Source organism: Bufo gargarizans, chromosome 10 (genome assembly GCF_014858855.1).
Source record: "Bufo gargarizans isolate SCDJY-AF-19 chromosome 10, ASM1485885v1, whole genome shotgun sequence".
Taxonomy (NCBI): domain Eukaryota; kingdom Metazoa; phylum Chordata; class Amphibia; order Anura; family Bufonidae; genus Bufo; species Bufo gargarizans.
In genome coordinates, this window is record NC_058089.1 from 19414835 (window position 1) to 19440237 (window position 25403).

General features: G+C 45.1%; 1 protein-coding gene across 3 annotated transcripts in view; it reads left to right on the forward strand.

The window, feature by feature from the left end:
- Nucleotides 1–24965, forward strand: part of LARGE2 (LARGE xylosyl- and glucuronyltransferase 2) — a 62112-nt gene extending 37147 nt beyond the window's left edge. For all 3 annotated transcript variants that reach the window (XM_044270656.1, XM_044270658.1, XM_044270657.1), the window contains 14 exons: nucleotides 5475–5645; nucleotides 6832–7028; nucleotides 9319–9401; nucleotides 10071–10194; nucleotides 11478–11649; nucleotides 11743–11847; nucleotides 11933–12045; nucleotides 12129–12254; nucleotides 16433–16579; nucleotides 17281–17435; nucleotides 17506–17784; nucleotides 20726–20872; nucleotides 21514–21709; nucleotides 24296–24965. In XM_044270656.1, the coding sequence (XP_044126591.1) occupies nucleotides 5546–5645; nucleotides 6832–7028; nucleotides 9319–9401; nucleotides 10071–10194; nucleotides 11478–11649; nucleotides 11743–11847; nucleotides 11933–12045; nucleotides 12129–12254; nucleotides 16433–16579; nucleotides 17281–17435; nucleotides 17506–17784; nucleotides 20726–20872; nucleotides 21514–21709; nucleotides 24296–24493 (2142 nt within the window). In that variant the 5' untranslated portion in view covers nucleotides 5475–5545 and the 3' untranslated portion in view covers nucleotides 24494–24965. The remainder of the gene's footprint in view (nucleotides 1–5474; nucleotides 5646–6831; nucleotides 7029–9318; nucleotides 9402–10070; nucleotides 10195–11477; nucleotides 11650–11742; nucleotides 11848–11932; nucleotides 12046–12128; nucleotides 12255–16432; nucleotides 16580–17280; nucleotides 17436–17505; nucleotides 17785–20725; nucleotides 20873–21513; nucleotides 21710–24295) is intronic.
- The last annotated feature ends 438 nt before the right edge of the window (nucleotides 24966–25403 follow it).

A 25403-nucleotide genomic window follows, 5' to 3' on the forward strand; every position in this document is an offset into this window, starting at 1 on the left:
GAGGGAGCAGGATAACAAAACTGCAGGATCTGACTACACTACATGGTTTGTAGTCTGTAACCATGACGACACATAGAGCTGCATAGGAGATGTGTACAAAAATAAAAAAATACGATGTTAATAAGAACTGTGCAAAGTTGAGAAGAACTGTAGTATATCGTATTTTGGGCAGTCTTCATGGAGGCTTTGTGCCCAACTTGTCTCAGGAGGGTCTTAATAATCCAGAATACCTGATAATATGCCCCTGAAGGATTTTTTTATGGATATTGCACTCCTACTGCCAAACATGTATTTATGTCTATGGAAGGAGGCCGAGCAGCTGCTGAACAAGAGAGGAATGGCGAGACAAATCTGCCGCTGTCCTTGTATGAAGCGGCTTTTATTAGAACATCAAGCACAAAATAAAACTCCTCCGACGCTTGTCATACGTGTTGGAGGATATGAGGCGATGTGAGACGCTCACTCCCACAAATTTGAGTTTTTTTTTGGCATTCATAAGAGAAAACCTTTCATTATCTTCTATAAACATTTCTATTGAAGATTTATGATTTTTGTAAAATTCTGTGGGAAATTCATAGAGAAGGGACAACAATGGTATAATATTCCATGGAGGATTAGAAAAACATGGCAGCTTTCTCCCAAAATTAGCACCACCCCTGTCCATGGGTCGTGCCTGGTATTGTAGCTCAGCTTTCATGCATGTGTGTGGTGGAGTTGGGCGATGATGTTCTTTGGCTGACGGCTACTGATTGTGTTTGGGTTCCTTTAGATCAGGCATGCTCAACCTGCGGCCCTCCAGCTGTTGTAAAACTACAACTCCCAGCATGCCCAAACAGCCTACAGCAGGGCATTGTGGGAGTTGTAGTTTTACAACAGCTGGAGGGCCGCAGGTTGAGCATGCCTGCTTTAGATGAATAAATAAATCACTGCACAGGTGCACTACAATATATCCAAATGAAAATACAAGGCTAAACCCTCATGCTAGATGTTAAAATGAGACTTTAGCCAATATATTCCGTTCAAGAACATATCTGAGCCCGCGCACTCCGTCAAGGTATCTCAGTTGGCGCAGGACCCACAGCTAAACCTACCTATAGTGTGTGAACACTGTCTGATAGGTGCTGAGGTCCGACTCACAGGCAAGCTTCCACAACGGACCAAATGTGCCACAAAACAATCCTACATAATATGGAATAATGTGGATTAAACTATAAGAATAAATAAATCACTGCAAAGGTGCACTACAATATATGGTATGCAAATACAAGGCTAAACGCTCACGCTAGATGTTCTTTATTCTCATAGTCTAATCCACACATTATTCCATATTGTGTAGGATTTTTTTGTGGCACATGTGGTCCGCTGCCGGCATCCTCCATTGTATGCATTATTTGCTGGGGATTGCCATTTGCAGCGGATCACATGTGGAGGTTTTGCTCCCCAGGTTATAAATACGCTACAGTATTTGGGGTTCTGAGCATTTCCTCCCATTTAGGCCACTATATTCAGTGATTGGTTCCTTTAGATCAGGGGTGCACAACCTGCGGCCCGGGGGCCACATGCGGCCCTTGATACCATTCTGTGCGGCCCCCAACCATCTGGTAACAGACATGTAAACCTATGTCTTGTGGCTGCTCACATGTATTTTTCATGTATTTCTTACATTAGATGGGAGTCCTGGAAGTGTAACTAGAGATTAATGGTATATAATGTGTGTTCAATATGCCATAAGTAAAATATTTCAGTTGTTAATACACCTTTAAATTTTCATTTCGGCCCTCGTCATTGGTTCAGTCTGGCAATGTGGCCCCCAACCAGGAAACGTTGTGCACCCCTGCTTTAGATGACCTCGTTATTAGACCGTTTTAATAAATGAGGACCTCGGTACCAGTCAGGGGATGGGCAGCGGAAGAGCAGGTGCCATAAGGATCCCTAGAGCACAGCAGACACTCTTCAGGAATAAGACTTGAGCTCCTCTGACTCATTGTGAGCACCTTGCACAAACAAAGGAAAGTTCACAAGAAGGTGAAGGAAGTGAATACACAGCGTGGCGTGTAATAGCCGGCACTGCCGTCCAGCCCAGGACCTGTGCCACTGCCATTCCTACCAAGGCCTTGTGTCTAGCAAGACAGAGGTCTGAACACTAATAAATAGATGTAGCAGAGCTGAATCTGTCATCCATGTGTTTCTTTTGTGCTTTGCGATAATGTATAACGTGAATCCATAATTGTGTAATTGTCGGCCATACAAATGAGATAACTGTCCCCATACATGGGCCGAGCATGCATGTATCGTGAATGGTAGAAGGGATTAAGCCGCAAGCCAGACCCCTCCAGCGGGCGGCCATGTTGAAATCCAACCCCTAACATCTGCTGTTAGGAGAGAGGCGTGAGCCCCCATACACATTAGATGGTTGGCCGATCTCGCCGAAATCTACATAACTCGCACCAAGTGACAAAGTCCTCTTTGTAGCAACTGACAAACTCAACACTGCTGCATCGGTATCTACTAAATCCTCGTGAAAAAAATCACATTATGACATTTACATTGTGCACATTCGGGGAAACCTTAATTGCTTGTTTGCTATGGACCATGAAAAAAACGAGGGGTTGATGATCTCCGCCAGAAATCCGTGCTCCAGCTGCAGAGAACGGGCTAGAGAATGGTTCATGAGGGAGTGTGAAGGATTTCCGGATTTTCTTCCCCGGAGTTTCCTGGTCATTTGTGGTTTGTTTTTTATGTATGAACTTCATTGTCTGAGGGCAAAGTGAGCGCCAGTCACCTAGAATGAGAAACTATGGGGGTCATTTACTAAGACCGGCGCTTCACTCACTCGTCTTAGTAAAACACCCGCTGGAGGAAGAGCCGCCCAATCGTCTGCTGTCCGTGCACCAGAAACGAAATCTACTCCAGGAGCTGAAGTAGATTTCTGGTGTAATATGCGCCAGTTTTCTGAGTCTGCCTCCAGACACCCACCCACTTTTTGGAAAAGTGATGAGAGTGTCAGAAAAAGCGAGAAAAAAAAATCACAAATTATGTTGCAAAATTTGTGACTTTTCTATGCCAAAAAAACTGCCATAGAAAGTACAAGACCCTGATGTGTTTTTTTTTTTTTCCTTACTGTGTGGTGACTTTTATTATATAGAAATTATTTTTATAAAGAAAAAAAAATAAAAATGTATTTTTTTTTTATTTTATACTTTTTTTAAATTTTTTATTCCAGTATATTTTTGTAACTGCAATGTAAAATGCAGTCATCTGCTGTTTTTTATCTAAGGTATGCCGTACCAGGCATTACTACTGGATAGCCCTGGGGGGGCTTTTTTGGGGGACGTCCACACACGGATTTGGCTGGGGCTGTAACGTGCACCTGCTGCCCCAGATTTTACATTACTACATTGAAGGGGTTGAAATCTGAAGTGAAAACCTGCAGCAGAAATTGACATGCTAGAATCTCAGCCATGTGCATGATGTGCTGATCCGTTGCGGCCTTTTTAGTTTTTCCCTGCATATGTTGGATCTACGTTGCAAAGTGCCAGCTGATGGCCGTGAGTGCAGACGTGATGGGTCTGCATTCTGACCCCCACCAAGCAGAATCTGATGTCAATGGCGGATGACCCCGAAATTTCTATAATAGATTATATATATATATGTGTCAAAATCGGCATGAAATTTCCCCTTTCTGAACAATCCCTAGGGCTGTGATAGCTAACCTCCGGCACTCCAGCCGTGGTAAAACTACAACTCCCAAGATGCACACTTGCTTGGCTGTTCTCACAACTCCATAGAAATGAATGAAACATGTTGGGAGTTGTAGTTTCACCACAGCTGGAGTGCCGGAGGTTAGCCATCACCGCCCTAAGGGGTAAAGCAACCTTGGCTGTCGTCATGGAAGCGCAGGTATTAATCACAGCTTAGCTCTATTCGGATACATGGTTACTTTCAAAATTCTACTGGTTGTCCTTGGAAACAGACAGCGGTCTAGCTCCACCCTGTTGTCAGACATGTGACCTTACAGCAGAGTTCACAATGGAATTCTTTAACCCATGTTGCATCTGCCCCTTGATCACATGATTTAGCATCAGAGGTGCAATTACTTTGGACCTCATTAGGACTACACTAATTATTCTCTCACCACTGGTTACGTTTTAAGATTTTCCCATGATAGAAATGTCTGGGAACTTTGAAACCGGAGCCATCAGTGCAGTTAATCAGATCTCCTGAAATCCCAGTTATTTTCTGGGATGGCTTTGATCTTAATCCAGAGGAGCAATGGTCAGTGATTACTGTTGTGATGCATTCAGGCTGATAATGAGATCTTCCTGGATGGGTCTTAGGTCATGATGGTCAGGGACTAACATCTATATCCTTGGAATGACATACCGCAACATTTCAGTGTTTAAAATCTGTATAAAATATTAATTCATGGATTGTAAGCTCTTGCGAGCAGGGCCCTCACTCCTAGTGTTTCAGTTGTATATTAGCCAGTTACGTTGTTTTGTACATGAACCCTCTGAATTGTAAAGCGCTGCGGAATATGGTGGCGCTCTATACATATTATTATTAAGTGCTTTTGTAAAATTATGTATTTAAAGCTCCTTTTGAGTTACATGAAGTGTTCTGCTCTGTTCACATACAAAGCTAAATTCAGAATTCTTATGGTTTAAACAGCAGGGCATTGTGGGAGCTCAAGTGACCGTTCCATGGCTAAAGCAGAACTGTTAGGTCACGTAACCTCAGCTAGAAGAATTTTGAACTTCGCTTTGGTTGTGACTGGAGTATAAGACCTAAAAATTTACTAAAGGGGTTGTGTATCTTTAGAGGGGAGGAGGGGTTTGGCAAACATCTCCCCCTGGAGTATAAAACCTGAAAATTTACACAAAATATATTATATGGGTTGTTCACCTTTGCGGGGAGGGGGTTTGGCTAACCTTCCCACCTGGGCAGACTCGCAAAGGGGAAGCATACTTACCTGCACCCCAGCACTGGATCCCGGCTCTTTTGCTCTGCTGGGCTCCACGGATATAAACTTCTTGTTTGACGCTGCTGCAGCCAATTGCTGGCCTCAGCTGTGATCTGCTCCCCTTGTGTTATGACAAGCAGTCATGTGACATCAGGAGGAGCAGGTCACCAATGTGGTGGTGGCGGTGGCGTCAGAAAGTTTACATACAGGGAGTCCAGTGGAGAAGCCGAGGTCAGGGAGCAAAAGAGCCGGGAGCCAGCGCCGGGGTGCAGGTTTGCCCAGGAGCACAACCCCTTTAAGTAGACTGACACTGTGAGTTACCCTTTAAGTTGCAGATGCTCCAGCAGGTCTAGGACAATTGTGTTTGCTTTCACATTTGATTGCAGAGCTTTGATTTAATATTTAACCCATGCTGATCCCATCTGTTTGCCAGTGTCCAGGGGGGTAGTTTATAATTATTTCAGCGTCTCATGTGACCTTGGATCTTTTTTTTCTTCTGTTTTTTTGTCAGATTCTAGGATGTTGCCTGCGGTGATTTTGGACTTCCCCACCTGACCGTTCTGGAAGGCTCTGCTGTGAATCATGATGTGCCCGTGCCGCAATAAGGCCAAGCTGCTGGTTGCCACTTTGTTCCTGCTGTCTATCGTCACCTGGTTGTATCTGTCTGTGGGCGACTCGGGATGTAAGTGTTACATAGGCACGGCCTTAGTGGACCGTTTTTATAGGATGTGGTGCCATTGGGACAGATTTACTACTGCACATGCCCCACACCACGTTCATTAATGGATTAGCCATATTTCCACCGAACTGAACAGAAGGCGAGGCTTAAGATGGGACAGTAAGTGCCACACAATAGGTGGTGTAAACTTAGACTAGACAGCCTAAAGTAGAGAAATGAATAGGACGGCACTCCCAGGCGTACACTGAAACTCCTCACCTCACCGTGGGCCTGGTCCTCACTCCTTCCAGTGCAAGTAGTGAGCATATCCAGTGTTGTAACAGGCCTTTTCAAGACGGTCTAGAGGTGCGTTGGAATTATCATCCAGCATCAGCCGCTAGGATAAATCTGACACATTACACAGGCCAAGAATCAGGACAATAATTGGGGACGAATGTTTGTATGAACACTTGTTCCTGATAACAGCCCTGTGTAACATTGGCGCTGATCACTCGACGAATGAGCAAATTCTTGTTTGTTGGGTGATTACAACTTTCACACGGCTGCCCAAATCATTTGTCGAGTGCACATCGTTCTGCGTAAGCCGGGTGTGCTGCCGAAATCAAACAAATTGTATGGGAATGAATGATCACAGTAACGATCAGTCATCCCTATATGGAAGGATCTGTCTTTCTTTATCTATCACATATCTCTCTGTCTGTCTATCCACAACACATGGACAATTTTTAGTATAGCAGTGAGGTCCATGTAGGACACTGAACTGGTGACGGCTGCAGACAATTGTCTCCAATGGTCCCTAGGTCTGTACTTCAGGAGACACAGTCAGACATGCACCATTTATTTCTATGGGTCCATACGCAGTATAGCACAAGGACCAAAAATACTGTTGTATGAATAGGTCCTTAGATAAAGATTGTCCAAACTCACCAATTTTGGCAACATAGTCCCTTTTTCCAATGTGTATGGGGATCTACTGACTCTCAGCTGGATCACAGCTATCTGGAGAAAGAAGGATCAGTTCCAACCTGCCAGATCCCCAGATCCTTTTTTTCTCACTGGAGGAATCTAGTGGTTTATTCCCCTATCCCCATGAAGTAAGCGTGCACACCTGGCCTCATGTCTCCAAAGATGACAGGTGCCAGCTTATATCAGACACGTGTACCACACTGACATGTAATATTCCTTCTAGATGGACCTTCCCTGGGCGCCTCGGCTCCACAGCTTCCCCCCAGAGCACCCTCCATGCAGGAGCTGGAGATGAAACTCCAAGAAGCTGAGGAGGAGAACCGGAGGCTGCGGCTGCAGTTAGGAGAACTGCGGAGCGAGGATCACGAAGGAGACAACAGTAGTCAATGTTCACAGCGGAGTCTGACTGAGAAATGTGAGGTGAGTGACCTGTATGTAATCACCGGCCACGTATCTGTCTCCCACAGCTTCTCACCACACGGGCCCCACAGCTGTTCTCTATGCTGCTAAATATTTACACATTCCATTAAGTTGGACTTTTTTCGTGGGATACGCGCCAGAACAGCGCAGGATGTTATGGATTTGGATGCAGTACACTCTACTGTTCTTGTACCTCCCATAGACTGTAAGGGAGAAATCTGTGTGCATGCTCCAGCAGAAGTCGTGGAAACGCCATTCTTCAAAGGGGGGATTGGCCATAAATGTCTTTAAAGGGAACCTGTCACCAGTTTTATGGTGTCCTAACTAAGGGCAACATAAATGAGTGACTGATTCTCTTAGCAAAATGCTGGGTCACTTTCTTTAATTGACCCAGTAAATCTGCCAACATCTTGTATTGAAAAGCTCCAGCTCATAATGATGAGTCCTGAATATTCATGAGCTCCTGACTCTCCCCGCCCACCTGCTGCTGATTGACAGTTTGTTTCCATATGAATCAGCAGCTGGACTCAAATCAGCTCATTAGCATGCAGCATCTTTGTGTGTATTTTATGAAGTAACCATCTGTCACACCAGTAGGTGAATACATCTAAGGCACTTTTTAGTAGTTAATGATTGTATATAATTAGTTAAATTATAATCAAATATCCACATGACAGGTTCCCTTTAAGCAAGTCAGAGACTAAAGACAGCCAAAGTACTTGGTTGACCAACACATATCCTACTCCGCTCCTTATTTCACCCAGTGGTGGGACCATCTAATAATGACCAATGACATGAGATTGTTGGTGGAGAGGGTTGGATGATAAAATTCTTGTTGCCTGCAGCCACCAGTAGGTGGAGCTCATGAGCTTACTGCATACAGCTTCCATTGAAGTAAATATGGGCCTCTTAGTTAATCAGTAAAGTCCTCAGTTCCCCCTAGTGGTAGCATCTGGAGAACATAATTTGAATTTTTTTTACTTATGTCAGTACAGGGGATTAACCGCACTTTATCAGGAAAAACACATTACTGACAATATATTATGAATTTAAGAAGCACAAAATTTAATTAAAAATGAAGTGTTTTTCTTTTAAATCTGTCAGCAGTTTTGTACCTATGACACTGGCTGACCTGTTACATGTGCACTTGGCAGCTGAAGGCATCTGTGTTGGTCCCATGTTCATTTTTCTCAGCGGGCACATAGGAGGTTTTAATATCTGGAAATGAGCCTCTAGGAGCAATGGGAGTGTTGCCATTACACTTGGCTCTGCTCTCTCTGCATTTTGATTGACGGGACCAGGTGTGATTACGTTTTCACTGCCTGGCCCTGTCAATGAAACTGCAGAGGGTGCGGCAGTTGCTGAGTTGCTAGGTGTAATGGCAACGCCCCTGTTGCTCCTAGCGTCTAATTTGCATATATTAAAACTTCATTTTCTCAGCAATGCGGGCACATATGAACATGGGACCAACACAGATGCCTTCAGCTGCCAAGTGCACATGTAACAGGTCAGCCAGTGTCCTAGGTACAAAACTGCTGACAGAGGACATTATATTCTGGTTCAGAGATTGTAGCTGGAGTATATTCTGGTTCAGAGATTGTAGCTGGAGTATCCTCTGAGGACGCCTGCAGCTATCCCTCTGCACCACCACCTCATGTATCCTGTGACCAACCCCATAAGAGGCCAATCCACCTGCAGTAGCTGTTGGCTGAACGCACATTTGGCTGACCGTTATTAATTCATACACCTGCGCGCTCAGTGGGGAGAGGGGAATAAGCTGCCGCCAGACTTTTTTTTGCCAGTGGCTTATCCTTCATGTGAAAAAAATGGAACCCATATGTAGAAATTCAACATGCTCAATCCTTCTTTCCCTTGACATAGGCCGTCAAGGAGAATCGGATGGTGCTGCTGAAATTGGCTGGTTGAGTTGACTTTGCTCGTATGTGTATGGGCACTTTTGTTTTGCAGTTTGGAGAATATGTAGTGGGCACGTGTGATGCCCATTTCTTAACCCTTTTTCATTCAGCAGTGTGGTCCTAAACCTGTAGGTTCTCTTTACTTGGTCTTGAGTAAATAGGAACCGATGGAGAGAGTTACATTCACTGTGCTGAAGAATGTGGAATCGGTCAGTAAGGAAAATCGGAAACCGTTCCAGGAACAAACAGTTACGGCCGGGGTGTTTCTGAGTGTCATGGGCAGCAGTGCTCCAGGCCCACTCCATGATGGTCGGTTTATAGGACTGTCGTTGGAGGCTCCTCATTAACTCCTCCTGTCTTTGTATCTCTCGCAGCTCATTCATGTGGCCATTGTTTGTGCTGGGCATAACAGTAGCAGAGATGTGGTGACTTTGGTGAAGTCCATTCTGTTTCACAGGTAGGTTTTGCATTTAGAGAGACCAAGTACACAAACGGAGCTTCTAAACTGTGTTATGCCGAGTGCAGGGCCTGCGGGGCGGGGCATGACACAGGTTCTGGATTTGATGTTCTCTGAATCCCTGTGTCACTCTCCGCCTCCTAAGGCCCTGCACTAGGCATAACACTAACCATCATACCCAAAGCTAGCCATCGTCGGGAGTTACAGAGGTCAGACCCCCCACCAATCAGACATCGATGACATATTGTAATGTCTGTCATGAAACAACCCCTTTTAGTCTGGGGAAGGGGAGGGGGGGGGGGGCTGGCAGCCATCTTTCTCTACGAGATCCAGTATCATCAACAGCATTTTTACCAATAAGGGACTATGCTGCAGCTTGGATTATTTATTATGGAGTCTGAGGCCCTTTCTGCTGGAGTTTCCCTTTATATTGATTCTAGAAGACAATCATCATAGTATGCTCCGTGATTACTATTGGAGTGTATGGTAATTACATCACTCCCCCACTTCCATCTTGATTAGCTGAAAAGGCCCATATGGCTGCAGGATTGCCTGTCTGGTCCCTTTTGGGACACTGTGGGTGCAGTAGCACCCACTGCAGCACAATATAAGCGTATGGTCTGGTGAATTCCTGGTGGTTAATTATTTGTACCTCTATTTCTTCTATAGGAGGAACCCCCTTCATTTTCATCTGATCACAGATTCTGTTGCCCAGCGCATTTTAGGCAACCTATTCAATACCTGGATGGTCCCATCCCTGCAGATCAGCTTCTACAACGCCAGTGATCTCAAGGTAAATAAAGCTAGAAACGGACAACTGTATGACTCCACCTCACTCCAGGGGAAGATGGAAAAAGTGTTTTATTGCCAAGAACCCCATAGCAGTTTAAGTTGGGGCACCTTCTAGTGGTGAACCCTACCACACCCCTTGTCTGTAGGACCTGTGGAGAGGGAGTCTTCCACAGGTTCTCAGCATCCATTAAGGGATGCAGCCAACCTGGTCTGAACCCCTGTCTTCAATAGCAGCCATGTGGTCTGTCTCTGTGTCCTTGACAAGCCATTCAGACATCAAAACTGTCCATTACCTCCCCTTTGGATCGGGCCCTCCATGACTGATCCAATTTTCTTTTAAAAGCCTGAGGAGCGTGCTTTCTACACCCGTGCAACAAAATTGTGCAACATGCCACACAAAAACGTGCACAAGGTTACGATCTATCACAGGCCCTCTCCGTAAAAAAAGGGCCCCCCCCCATAAACCTTTCCCAGTCCGTCCTGCAAGGGACCGAGACAAAAAGGCAACCCCCAGGCAATGTGATCGAGGTCCACACCTAAGCAGGGAAAAATAACACCTCATTTTTGAGCCAGAGCAGTTACCTTCTCATGAAAAGTACTTATTCTCCTTGTGGAGCCTTTAGTGCAATGCCTTCTGGGGAAAGTATACAAAACAGCTCTCCTCCATAAGGAAGGAACGTTTGTCTAGTGCCAGCACTTACAGGATAGCCACCTATAGATGGTAGTTATGTTGTATGCAATTGTACTATAAGCAATTGCATAATATGTTAAAGAGGACTTGTCACACCTGCACAGAAATGCAATGTGCTGCGTGGAAATACAACAGCGCAGGAGGCAGATATTTCTGTTAGGGTCCATTAACAGGACCTTATTTCTGGATCCGTATCCATTCCCCAATTTTACAGAACAGGTGCGGACCTATTCATTTCAATGGGGCCGCAAAAAATGCAGAGATCACACGGTGTGTTGTCTGCATCCGTAGTTCCGTTCTGCGGCCCCACAAAAAAAGCTAAAACATGTCCTGTGGACAAATATAGGCATTTCTATCATAGGGCTGGTCGTTTGCGTTCTGCAAAATGCGGAACGCACACGGCCGGTACCTTACAACCCAGACCACGAAACACTTACAATCGTGTGAATGTACCCTAAGGATGTGACGTTTTCTTCTTTAGGCAGCTCAGTCACATTGACCGTAGCTTGCATATTTGAGTACTTCATACAAGATGGCAGCATCCAGTGTACTCTTCACCAGTGATTTACTTCTCACACTCTTTCTTCCCACAGCCTGAAGTTTCATGGATCCCAAACAAACATTACTCTGGGATTTACGGCCTGATGAAGCTTACGCTGACTAAAGCACTGCCCTCCGACCTGTCAAAGGTCATAGTCCTGGACACTGACATAACCTTTGCTACAGACATAGCGGAGCTTTGGGCAATATTCAGGAAATTCACAGGTAATCCAGACTGTGGCCATTGCCCTTTGTTTACATGAGTGCCCATTTTTCTCCCTTCTCCCAAATTGGATGTACGCATTGCTCTCATTTCAGGTGAGCAAGTTCTGGGCCTGGTGGAGAATCAGAGTGACTGGTACCTGGGGAACCTGTGGAAGAACCATAAGCCTTGGCCAGCTTTAGGCCGTGGATTCAATACAGGTTAGTAAATCCAGCCGTGACACTGGACACAATACCAGCTCGCCATTATGCACCATGGTGTCTGATTGGTGACCTCTTCCTCCAGGGGTCATCCTACTTCTTCTGGACAAACTGCGTCAGATTGGCTGGGAGGAGACGTGGCGTCTGACCGCTGAGAGGGAACTGATGAATATGTTGAGCACTTCACTTGCTGATCAGGTGAGGCTGGGGATATTTGCAGGACGTCATAAATTGCTTAATATTATATGAATAGAGGATGATTATTGTCGCTTTCTATTTAGGATATATTCAATGCGGTTATAAAGAGCTCGCCGTCCCTGGTATACGAGCTCCCCTGTTACTGGAACGTGCAGCTTTCTGATCACACGCGCTCTGAGCAGTGCTACAGTGAACTGGCTGATCTGAAGGTAAGACTACCATTTCTGATAAATTAGTTGCATCTTTGCCATTCTGTGCACAAGAAACTCAAAGCTACGCCAGCTCAGGGTCACCCGGTGGCCCCAAAAGTCCAGGAGAAAAATATATTTGGAGCTGCCTTTAGAGCCCGCCACTAGGGTCTGTTTCTTTTATTCAAAACCTATTAGAGCTTATTGATGATATTGCTCTTGGACCTTGAGAATATGTTTCCTCTCGTGAGCCCAAGGAACCCCAGTCCGATACTGCGTAGGCTTGTGATATAACTTGCGTTCCTGGCACACTTTATTGTAAATCGGACAGGACACCATAGACTCCTCCCTCCCACTAAGCCCCACCCCTTTTCTTACTACTTTAGAAAAGTGTCAAGAAGCTCAAAGTCACAAGTTATGGCACAAATGTGGCCTGCGCCATAATTTGCTGCTTTTTGATGCCACAATAGTGGCGTAAATCACTTTATAAATGCCCCACCTTATATTCCATGTTACAATACGCTGCTATAAATATGTGTGTGTGTATATATATAATGAATCCATATGAAGTGAGCTCCCCCTAGTGGTGGCTTTAGGCAGTCATAATGTTATCATGTAACTTCACATCTAGCCAGACTCCGACAGCTATAAAGCTATATTAAGAAATTAAACCGTGTAGAATTTGGGATCTAAAACAACATGGTGTTCAAGGATGGAGATTCAGTTTGTAACCACTTTCTAGTTCTATAGGATGCTGCGAGTCACCGTATATAAATGGCGCCTGCTTTAGCTGTCTGCCTGAGATGGTTGCTGTGCTATACAACAGTGGTCACAGCAAAGACTCGGCAAGACAGCGCTGCTTCACTAGCTCCTTAGATGCTATGATCATCTCTGATACAACCTCCTGGTGACACTCTGTGACACTCTAAGCCCAGTGGCCACTTCCGTCTGAGAACATCCTGCTTGAAGCCTCGCAAAGGCGAGGTACTGTGGATCAATTGTTAGGTGTCTTCTTGGTCTCATGATGTCAAAATATGAACAGCATGATGAGGAGGACTGTTTAAATACCAATTCTAATTAAACTAGGAGAACACCTGTTGTGAATTTTGCCATTAAGCTCCTTGTTAGAGAACAGCAAGTTGTGCAAAACTTACTGACAAGTTGGACATGTGCATTCAAAAGTTTAGAGAAAGTCACATTAAGTTCACCTGTAAAGGTTAGACTGCATTTTAGGTTCATCCTGAAATTTCACCCAAAAGCCAAATAGGCATCAAAACTATGAATTAACACATGTGGAATTATATACATAACAAAAAAGTGTGAAACAACTGAAAATATGTCATATTCTAGGTTCTTCAAAGTAGTCACCTTTTGCTTTGATTACTGCTTTGCATTCTCTTGATGAGCTTCAAGAGGTAGTCACCTGAAATGGTTTTCACTTCACAGGTGTGCCCTGTCAGGTTTAATCAGTGGGATTTCTTGCCTTATAAATGGGGTTGGGACCATCAGTTGCGTTGTGGAGAAGTCAGGTGGATACACAGCTGATAGTCCTACTGAATAGACTGTTAGCTGCTTTTTTCTTGCCATAATACAAATTCTAAGTAAAGAAAAACGAGTGGCCATCATTACTTTAAGAAATGAAGGTCAGTCAGTCCGAAAAATTGGGAAAACTTTGAAAGTGTCCCCAAGTGCAGTCACAAAAACCATCAAGCGCTACAAAGAAACTGGCTCACATGTGGACCGCCCCAGGAAAGGAAGACCAAGAGTCACCTCTGCTGCGGAGGATAAGTTTATCCGAGTCACCAGCCTCAGAAATCGCAGGTTAACAGCAGCTCAGATTAGAGACCAGGTCAATGCCACACAGAGTTCTAGCAGCAGACACATCTCTAGAACAACTGTTAAGAGGAGACTGTGTGAATCAGGCCTTCATGGTAGGATGTCTGCTAGGAAACCACTGCTAAGGACAGGCAACAAGCAGAAGAGACTTGTTTGGGCTAAAGAACACAATGAATGGACATTAGACCAGTGGAAATTTGTGCTTTGGTCTGATGAGTCCAAATTTGAGATCTTTGGTTCCAACCACCATGTCTTTGTGCGACGCAGTAAAGGTGAACGAATGGACTCTACATGCCTGGTTCCCACCGTGAAGCATGGAGGAGGAGGTGTGATGGTGTGGGGGGGCTTTGCTGGTGACACTGTTGGGGATTTATTCAAAATTGAAGGCATACTGAACCAGCATGGCTACCACAGCATCTTGCAGCTGCATGCTATTCCATCCGGTTTGCGTTTAGTTGGACCATCATTTATTTTTCAACAGGACAATGACCCCAAACACACCTCCAGGCTGTGTAAGGGCTATTTGACCATGAAGGAGAGTGATGGGGTGCTGCGCCAGATGACCTGGCCTCCACAGTCACCGGACCTGAACCCAATCAAGATGGTTTGGGGTGAGCTGGACCGCAGCGTGAAGGCAAAAGGGCCAACAAGTGCTAAGCATCTCTGGGAACTCCTTCAAGACTGTTGGAAGACCATTTCAGGTGACTAACTCTTGAAGCTCATCAAGAGAATGCCAAGAGTGTGCAAAGCAGTAATCAAAGCAAAAGGTGGCTACTTTGAAGAACCTAGAATATGACATATTTTCAGTCGTTTCACACTTTTTTGTTATGTATATAATTCCACATGTGTTAATTCATAGTTTTGATGCCTTCAGTGTGAATCTACAATTTTCATAGTCATGAAAATAAAGAAAACTCCTTGAATGAGAAGGTGTGTCCAAACTTTTGGTCTGTACTATATATATATAGCTATAGCATTTGAGTGATTACTAAATAAATCAGTCTTTTGCTGCTACCCCAGGACTTGAACTCATGAGTTTTGTGTAGAAGACTGCTGCAGGTGTGCTACAGCGCACACTGTGACAGGCCGATAGACTTTTTCTAAAATGTACTGGTATAAAGATCATTGTACAGGAATAGTTAAGGAAATTCTCTTCTACCATAGCAGTGTACTCTGTAGTATACTGATAAGGTGCTGGTTTTCCATATGCAAGATTTACCCCAGGAGTTCACTTTAATTACCAAAATATAAGGGAACAAAATAAATTGCAATATATATAAATAAATTAGACTTTTGCTGTTATCAAGCAGGAGTGTGTGAGTTCGAACCCCACTGGTAACAGTTTAAAAGTAGAGACAGGAAAAATGTTAAATATACAGGGATATCCTCAAGCTCTTTTAGAATGGTAATGGAAATAGCCATATATGGAGTCAGGCAGGGGACTCCTAAGCAGAGCAGTGGTGGCTACAATGTTCTCAGTAATAGAAATTTCCCAGTAAGGTACATTGCCAATCCGCCCCTGCTCTTTACAATGGGCTCATTCATCACGTAAAAATGTTGTTCATGCAGGCAAGTAAATTATCATTTCTGGGAAACAGATTCTGAAACATCCCCAGAGACAATGCCGCTGTGTGAGGACGCACGATGGCAGCAGCGATCACTTGTTCTTATACTGTGGAGGTGATTGCTGCGCGTAAATGCAACGCTTCACCTCCACTGAGCGAGCAGCCGACTGTTGGGAAAGATAGCTTTGTTTCCGATAATCAGCTGCTCCTCACCCTGTCTAAACCCACCATAACACCTAGGTCATCATCAAATGACCAGGACAGATCTTTATCTGTAGGGAATAAACACTGAAGGTTCCTATAAAATTACAGCAAGCAGAGATCTTGACAGTGTAGTGGAATTGTTACAGAAAGCATATTAGAAAGTTGTTACTTTTATTTGCTGAAACATACATACCCCTTTAAAATGGGGGCAAGTTTAACAAAATGCCATTTTTAATACTCATAGAAACAGAAACTATACTTTTAATTCCCAAGATTAAGGCAGAGTTTATGCTGGAGAAGGCCAGCCGGACATGTGCACTGCAGCCAGTAATATCCTGCCCTTCCTAATGTTAGAGGGGTAGAGCTTTGCTTTAAAGGTATATTACACTACTTATCCCTGCTGACATGACTAGACGTGTATAATCAAGTCCTGCCTCAATGAAATCCTGTATGAAGATTTTTTTTTTTCAATGTATAATAAAATTCTTTTTATGCGATTCCAACATCATTAGGACGTTTCAGGTTCTAGATCATCAGACTATCATGGCTGCCTTGTTATGAAATGTGCCATTTTCTGTTTCCGTCTGCCTGCAGGTTATTCACTGGAATTCTCCTCATAAACTCCGTGTCAAGAACAAACATGTGGAACTGTTCCGCACTCTGTATCTCACGTTTCTAGAATATGATGGGAGCCTCCTGCGCAGAGAGCTGATTGGCTGCCCGAGCGACAAAGAGCATGAGGTGAGGGCGGTGCGGCCGCAGGAGAGATTCACGTCTGTTTTATGACACTGCGCTCCTCGCTCCCACGTTGTCTCTGTGACTGAGCTTCATGTGGTTTACCTGCTGCGAGGTTCCAGGAACCCATGACTTTACTGCCCCCAGAAGTGTGCATGATAATCCCTATCAAGCAGAGATTTACCGTACATTGAAGGATGTACAAACTGTGAACATGGACATTTCAGCGGGTAAATTGTGAGATGATTATATCATCCTCAGGTGCGTGTACAGTTGCGGCACTGAATGGGCTGCACTGCGCTCAGAAAAGGCCCTGGCCCCTTTGTCCTACTAACTGATAGGGGTCAAAACACCAGGGGACGCATATCGATGGCCTGTCCTCCTGAATCTATATTCCTGGAAAGCCCTTTAATTACTGGGGCCATTTACAATGAATAGCAGGTAAATTATCCACAGGCTGGAGGATAAGCATCTGATTGGTAGAGGTCTGACTGCTGGGACCCCCACCGATCACAAGAATGCGTTCCCGTTTGCTGGTATGAATGGAGCCACAGGTGGAGCTCCATTGAGGTGCAGTACCACATACAAACTGTGGACAGACGTGGTGCTGTATTAATGCATCCTAATGGCAAACTCAGCTCTGCTCCAACCTAAATGTTCAGACTGTAAGGATATAGCATGAGGACATCTTCTTACATTGCTCACAGGAGGCCTTGGAACAGCTGGATGAGGAAGATGTCTGCTATGACTTCCGCAGAGAACGTCTTGCATCTCACCGTGTTCACCTTTCCTTTCTCCCGCAAGAAACATTACCGGAAGATCCCACGGATGTTACACTGGTGGCACAGCTATCTATGGACAGGTTGGTGTGGTTCGCAGCATTGACCGCACGTTGCTTTGTAGAATGGGTACTTAATATTAGTATTTTTCAGACTGCAGATGCTGGAGTTGATCTGCAGACACTGGGAAGGTCCAGTCAGCCTGGCACTGTACCTGTCGGACGCGGAAGCTCAGCAGTTCTTGCGTTATGCTCAAGCCTCTGAGGTTTTGCAGTCTCGGACCAACATTGGCTACCATGTAGTCTACAAGGAAGGGCAGCTGTACCCAGTGAATCTTCTACGCAATGTGGCACTGAGGAACGCACAGACACCATATGTCTTCTTGTCCGACATAGACTTCCTGCCCATGTATGGACTGTATGAAAGCCTGAGGTTAGTTCTATAGATGTGGTTGTATAGCTTCTGTAAAATGTATGAGCATTGGGGGTCTGACCGTGGGGACCGACGTTAGTCTTCAAAATGGGGTGCCATATCCCTCAGTATTTGCAGAGAGGTGGTAGTAAATCTGTAAACAGCTGTTCGTATCACCCACACACTGTAATAAAGATAACTGCAGATAATTTCCATTAACTGGTCACACATTTCCAAAGTTTTGTGATGGTCGAAGTAGTCAGAACCCCACCAGTCAATATGCCATAAATGTGTGTGATGGGACAACCTTTTGCCTTTAAAGTTAAGTAAACCATTTTAGTTAGGCCTCATGCACACGACCGTCTGCATAAAAGCTTTTTCAGAGCTGAGTTTTCACTCCGTGAAAACTCAGATCCGACAGTATATTCTAACACAGAGGCGTTCCCATAGTGATGGGGACGCTTCAGGTTATAATATACTAAAAGAACTGTGTACATGACTGCCCCCTGCTGCCTGGCAGACGACACCCCCCCCCCCCCCTGTAGTCAACTCGTGGGTGGCCAGCCCCCCCCCCCCCCTCCCTCCCCTGTAGTTAACTCGTTGGTAGCCAGTGGGCCCTCTCCCCTCCTAATTAAAATCTCCCCCCCTATCATTGGTGGCAGTGGAGAGTACCGATCGGAGTCCCAGTTTAATCGTTGGGGCTCCGGTCGGTAACCATGGCAACCAGGACGCTACTGCAGTCCCGGTTGCCATGGTTACTTAGCAATTTGTAGAAGCATCATACTTACCTGCGAGCTGCGATGTCTGTGTCCGGCCGGGAGCTCCTCCTACTGGTAAGTGACAGGTCTGTGCGGCGCATTGCTTAATGATCTGTCACTTACCAGTAGGAGGAGCTCCCGGCCGGACACAGACATCGCAGCTCGCAGGTAAGTATAATGCTTCTACAAATTGCTAAGTAACCATGGCAACCGGGACTGCAGTTGCCATGGTTACCGATCGGAGCCCCAGCAATTAAACTGGGACTCCGATCGGTACTCTCCACTGCCACCAATGATAGGGGGAGGGGGGAGATTTTAATTAGGAAGGGGAGGGAGGGGAGAGGGCCCACCAGCCACCAACGAGTTAACTACAGGGGGGGGAGGGGGGGGGGGCTGGCCACCAACGAGTTAACTACAGGGGAGGGAGGGGGGCCCACTGGCCACCAATGAGTTAACTGGAGGGGGGGGGGGGGTCTGCCCCCTGCTGCCTGGCAGCACCTGCCAGGCAGCAGGGGGCAGTCATGTACACAGTTCTTTTAGTATATTCTAACCAGAAGCGTCCCCATCACCATGGGAACGCCTCTGTTAGAATATACTGTCGGATCTGAGTTTCACGATGTAACTCATATCCGACAGTATATTCTAACATGAAGCGTCCCTATCACCATGGGAACGCCTCTGTTAGAATATACTGTCGGATCTGAGTTTCACGATGTAACTCATATCCGACAGTATATTCTAACATAGAGGCGTTCCCATGGTGATAGGGACGCTTCAAGTTAAAATATACCATCGGATTGGAGAAAACTCCGATCCGATGGTATAAAAGGGACTCCTGACTTTACATTAAAAGTCAATGGGGACGGATCCGTTTGCAATTGCACCATATTGTGTCAACGTCAAACGGATCCGTCCCCATTGACTTGCATTGTAATTCAGGACAGATCCGTTTGGCTCCGCACGGCCAGGCGGACACCAAAACAACTTTTTTTCATGTCTGTGGATCCTCCAAAAATCAAGGAAGACCCACGGACGAAAAAACTGTCACGGATCACGGACCTACGGACCCCGTTTTTGCGGACCGTGAAAAAATACTGTCGTGTGCATGAGGCCTTAATGTTTCAAAACCTGTTGATGTCCCGCTCTTGAGAAACTACAAGTCACATCATGCTCTGAAAGCCCGCGGCTGCGGCCGGCAATGCACAAACACCCACCGTAGGGCAGCCGCAGCAGATCGTGGTCCCATTCACTTTAATGGGTCCACGTTCCGGCCGTTCTGCAAAAAGATAGAACATTTTCTATCTTTTTGCAGAACGGAAGTACGGGCCGAAACCCCACGGAAGCACTCCGTGCTGCACATTCCGCATCTCCGGATTTGTGGACCCATCGAAGTGAATGGGTCCGCATCTGTTATGCGGAATGCACACGGAACGGTGCCCGTGTATTGCGGGTCCACAATACTGCCACGGAGCGCACACGTTCGTGTGCAATAAGCCTTAAGGGGTGGATTCATTACACAAGACAACCGCTTTAATACGAGAGCAACACTGCCAAATGTGATTCCAGCTCTTTACCAGGGATGCTCAACCTGCCCTCCAGCTGTTGCAAAACTACAACTCCCAGCATGCCTAGAAAGCGTACAGCTATCAGCCTACAGCCGAGCATGATGGGAGTTGTAGTTTTACAACAGCTGAAGGGGCTGCAGGTTGAGCATCCCTGCTTTAGAAGTTAATGGCCATTCTTGTAATGCATGGATTTTAGGCACTTGTATTGCGCTAACATATTTCGCAGCGCTGTACAAACACGATGGCTTGAGTCCACCAGTGTTAGGGAATTTAGTGAGAGTTACAGATCCTATGAGTAAGTAGAAACTTGTCTGATTTGGAACGTGCTGTGATCTGTTGTTCATCTTTGCGAAGAAACTGCAATGTGTAGCTGGAATTGGCTTCAGACTGCAGAATTCGAAATCTCAGTAAAGTTCTGGATCTACATTTACCGCTGCAAAGCGAACATCCTTCTTTGGAGGAATCTGAATTGCACAGCTATATAGGCAGTTCATAGAATTTTTGACCAGACCACAGAAATGTCACCCGTTACTAAGGAGTCTTGGACTGTAGCAGATTCAATCACGCAGCATCGTGATCTATACATTGGCAGAAAACTTTTCTGGTCTTATTTCTTCTTTTTTTTCTTCCTGCCCATAGGAAGTCCATAATACAGGAAGATATGGCCAACACTCAGAAAGCGCTAATAGTTCCAGCCTTTGAAACGCTACGTTATCGCCTGTCCTTCCCCAAATCCAAAGCAGAGCTGCTCTCCATGCTGGATATGGGGGCACTCTACACCTTCAGGTAAGAGTAGAATGAGGTCATAGCTTATGTCCCATTTTGCTGAACTCCGTACTAGATTCCTACACAAAAATCTAAAGCGGTTTACGCGATCATAGAAACTGACCTTGGTCTGGTCATTTTCATTTACGGAAATGTAACCTTGTAATCCATTAGCAATATCCACCGTGCATGCGGATTTCACCTGTACACATTGAAGGGTTGACATTCATGGGGAGAATCCACTACATGTGGTGGGCAACACCTATTATATTATGGGTCCATGAATGCCAACTTTTGACTTCACTCAAGGTCCTCACATTACATATAATTTTGTATTTTCACACCCCTAGGAAACAACTCTGCTACATGCTCCCCTAGTAGTATATACCCCCAGAGAGGTTCCAGTCTTGATTTATGCTTCACTGTGGGATGCCGCCACCTGCTGGTCAGAATAAATCTCTTCTAATCTGGGGGGAGGGTCACCATTTTCCCAGATTAGATTGTAGATGTATATAACGTTGTAATATGGTCATTGGATTAGCCAAGACCGTAACGATCTCCGGCATGCAGGCTACTATTCATTCGTTCACATGTATCTAATCGTTCTTCTCGTGGCTCTGTCGTTACTTTGTGATTATAAGTATTCCTGTGCTTTCTCTTAGATACCACGTGTGGGAGAAGGGACACGCTCCAACCAACTATGCCAAGTGGAGAACAGCAACTACTTCATACCGTGTTGATTGGGCACCAAACTTTGAACCCTATGTAGTTGTCCGACGAGACTGTCCTGAATACGACCAGCGCTTCCTGGGCTTTGGCTGGAACAAAGTGTCTCATATTATGGAGCTAGATGCCAAGGTACAGACGTATATCCATTCTCAATTAGTTGAAAGAGAGGTCTATTTTTGGACAGACTTTTCTCAGCTATCCTTTTCATGAGGTCTCAGGGTAGGGGGAAACCGGGTGTTTCTGGTGGGGCGGCTGTAGCATACATCGAATAAAATTTTAGGTTGATCATTTAGGTTCCAGGTGAAACCACGGTTGCACTGCAAACTAAATTACCTGTCTCCATGATCAGCTCTATTAAAGGGGTTATCCCGTCTTAGACAATGGGGGCATATCGCTAGGATATGCCCCCATTGTCCTATTCATTTCTATGTGGCCGACGGAAATAGCCGAGCCAGCGCTCGGCTATTTTCGACGGCTCCATAGAAATGAATGGAGGGCGGCTGCGCATGCGCAGTGCGCTCGCCTCAAGTTTCTCCCCTCTGTTCTCCTTGTAGGTGCAGGTCCCAGCGGTGGGACCCGCACGCATCAGACAATGGGGGGCATATCCTAGCGATATGCCCCCATGGTCTAAGATGGGATAACCCCTTTAAACCAGGTATAGTGCAGAGAGTCCTCTATTACTGCAATCTTATGTGCGGTTGCAGAAAAAAAAGGTTATTCTTATGCAAATTAGGGGGCTAGGAGCGCCGAGAGGCTGGCCTAGCCCCTCAGAGCCGTGCCTTACCTCCCTCCTCCCTCTCATAGCCTGATTAAATACCTTGGTCTGAAATCTGCTTCTACTGGTGAGACTACATCAACACATGCACAGTTGATCTCAAGAGACCTCCGTTTTCCTCCCGGAAGAGAGACTCTCAGATTTGCTGATCTAGAAGTGAAGCAGAGATTTCTGTTCCAGGAGGAGAAAGAAATCAGCCGGCACTTGCACAGTGCAGATCGCTGCAGGGAATGCCTCCTGGGATCAACTGCGCAAACACGAGATTACAGATCCAAGCAGTGAGAATGCCTGGCCCTGTCAATCAGGCCATGTGGGGGGTGGGGGGGGGGGGGGGGGGGAGAGTGTGATGTGAGAGGTGAAGCAGGTCTCTGAGGACAGCCCCTCGGGAATCTGAGTACGTAATTTGCATAAGAAACTTTGCTGCAACTGTACATCAGATTGCAGCAATAGAGGGCTAATTTAATTAACAAATGATCAACCCTACCAGGCAGTGTACCTAGCATAATAGGGTTGATGCTCTTTAAAATGTAGTTCACACACTGCAGCCCTTAAAGTACATCTGTAAGCAGATTTGTACCTATCATACTGACTTGACCTGTCAAAAATGAGGTTTTAATATATGCAAATGAGTCTCTAGGAGCAACAGGGGCGTTGCCTTTGCACCTAGAGGCTCAGCTTTCTCTGCAACTACTACACACTTTGACAGAGCTAGGTGTGATCACATTTACACTTCCTGGCAGTTGCAAAGAGAGCAGAGCCTCTAGGTGTAATGGTAACGCCCCCGTTGCTCCTAGAGGCTAATTTGCATATATTAAAACTTAATTTTTTTTTCTCAGCAATGCGGGTACATATTAACATGGGACCAACACAGATGCCTTCACCTGCCAAGTGCACATGTAACAGGTCAGCCAGTTTCATAGGTACAAATCTGCTGACAGATGCCCTTTAAAAGGGTTAATCCACACAATGACAAAATTTTATCGAGGGCTGAGAGTGCGTGTGTAAGGATGACTTCTCACCATGAAATGCAGTGCAATCAGCAGGCAGCATGTTATAGAGCAGGAGGAGCTGAGGAGATTGATATAGGTTTATGGAGAAAAAAATTCTGCAAAACTTGTAAGTTTTTCATATAAATCTCTGGTCTTTCTCAGTAGTACACGGGATTCGTATCAGCGATTGACAGCTATCTCTGATAGTATTCTCTGTGTAATTGTGTAATCACTGATAAGACAACCACGGTGTACACCCAAACTCAGAGCAAAGATTTAAAATAATAAAATTACAAGTTTTGTGGAATATTTTCCCACAAAACTATATGGCCAGACACACACACGAGCGAGTTGAATGCGATAAACTCCCTGTGTGCGCCAGCGTGAGGTCTCATTCTGGTCTCAGCTCCTGACGTCTATGCCAGGCTTTAGGATAGCAGCACTGGTACAGCCAAGGGCAGTAATGTACAGACAGGAGGTCCATAACACAGCAGGGGCATCCGTACTCCCATACACAGCAGAGTACGGGAGTACAGATTGCAAAGCGCTGCAGGCACCTGAACTTCAGGTGTCTATTTTGCATGGAAAAAAAATATATAATAATTTTAGGGCATTTACATCAGGATTTAATAACATTTTATTTAGAAGTTTGGGTGCGCTTTAAATGAAAGAAATAAAACTCGCCTACCGGTACTGAACACCACAAGGCTCCTGTCTTTGGTCCTTTTGAACACTGCTGCCAATCGCTGGCCTCAGCAGTGACATGTGACCACCGGGGACCCATTGCAATCACAGGTGTTATTGTATGTACAGTACAACAGCTACCCTACATGGAACGGAATAGGACATGGTTATCCCAGGAGGTATGACATAAACAAGTAAACCAGAGAAATGGCGTTCTTGGATTTTACAGTATTATGACCAACTATAATTTATGTCTTCTGTCCCCAGGGCTATGAACTGGTGGTGCTTCCCAATGCGTTCATTATTCACATGCCTCATGCCCCCAGCTTTGATATCTCTAAGTTCCGCTCTAGTGAAAACTATCGCCAGTGCGTGCAGACGCTCAAAGAAGAATTTCACCAGGACTTGTCCAGGAGATACGGCTCTGCCGCTCTAAAGTACATTGCAGCCGAGAGGAACCGGTGACCCAAAATTGCCCTGGGAGGATTTGACCATGTACAGGACTTCCAACTTCCTCTGTCCTAGTCCTACAGTTGAGTGTATTAATTCACTCTGTGCCTGTGGCAAATATTAGGCTCCTCTGCCTTATTGAAGAGGGTAACCTGCATTTTCGTAGGGATCAATGTGCCTCTTTACAGACAAGCTGAATCAGCAAAACTATGACTTTTCTGCTTTTTTTTTTATTTGTCCTTCTGAGGCATCTTAAGACAATCAGTACAATTTTACCATCTTTTGGAAGATGCCAAAATGTAGTCCTGATCACTGGATTCTTTGACCACTGCTCCTGCTCGGATTTTTACAATACTATATATTTTATTTATTTATGACTGAAATCCACTAAGACGTAGTGCAGCCGGGACGGGTATCCTGCCTGATACTTGATTACATTCTTTTTTTTTTTAAGAAAAGAAAACACTATGCCAATAAATTCTGTATGATTTCTTATATCCTATCCTTATTTTTATAAATAATTCAATTACAAAAACTTTTACTTTCACATAGCAATAACCTTGTGTATGATGTGAAGGGTCACTCACAACCTTGCAGAAATACCCTCCCTCTCGGTATTATCCCTTAAGGAATTTGCCCTTTCAAAGAAGTCTGCATAGCTTAGTCTAATTTAACAGACTTGGATGTTTTCCTATAATCGTGTGCCCAGTAAGAGCTTATTGTTCTTGGGTGAACTGGTTTATTTAAATAGTCACTGTCGTTTCAGCAAACTCTGCATAAATCAATAGTACAAGTGAATATCAGAAACTTTGTAATGTGACATAAAGGGGTTTCTGGGAGTTTATTTTACTGATGACTAGGGATGAGCGAATCGACGTTGGATGAAAGATCCAAAGTCGATTCAAATAAAACTTTGTTTCAATAC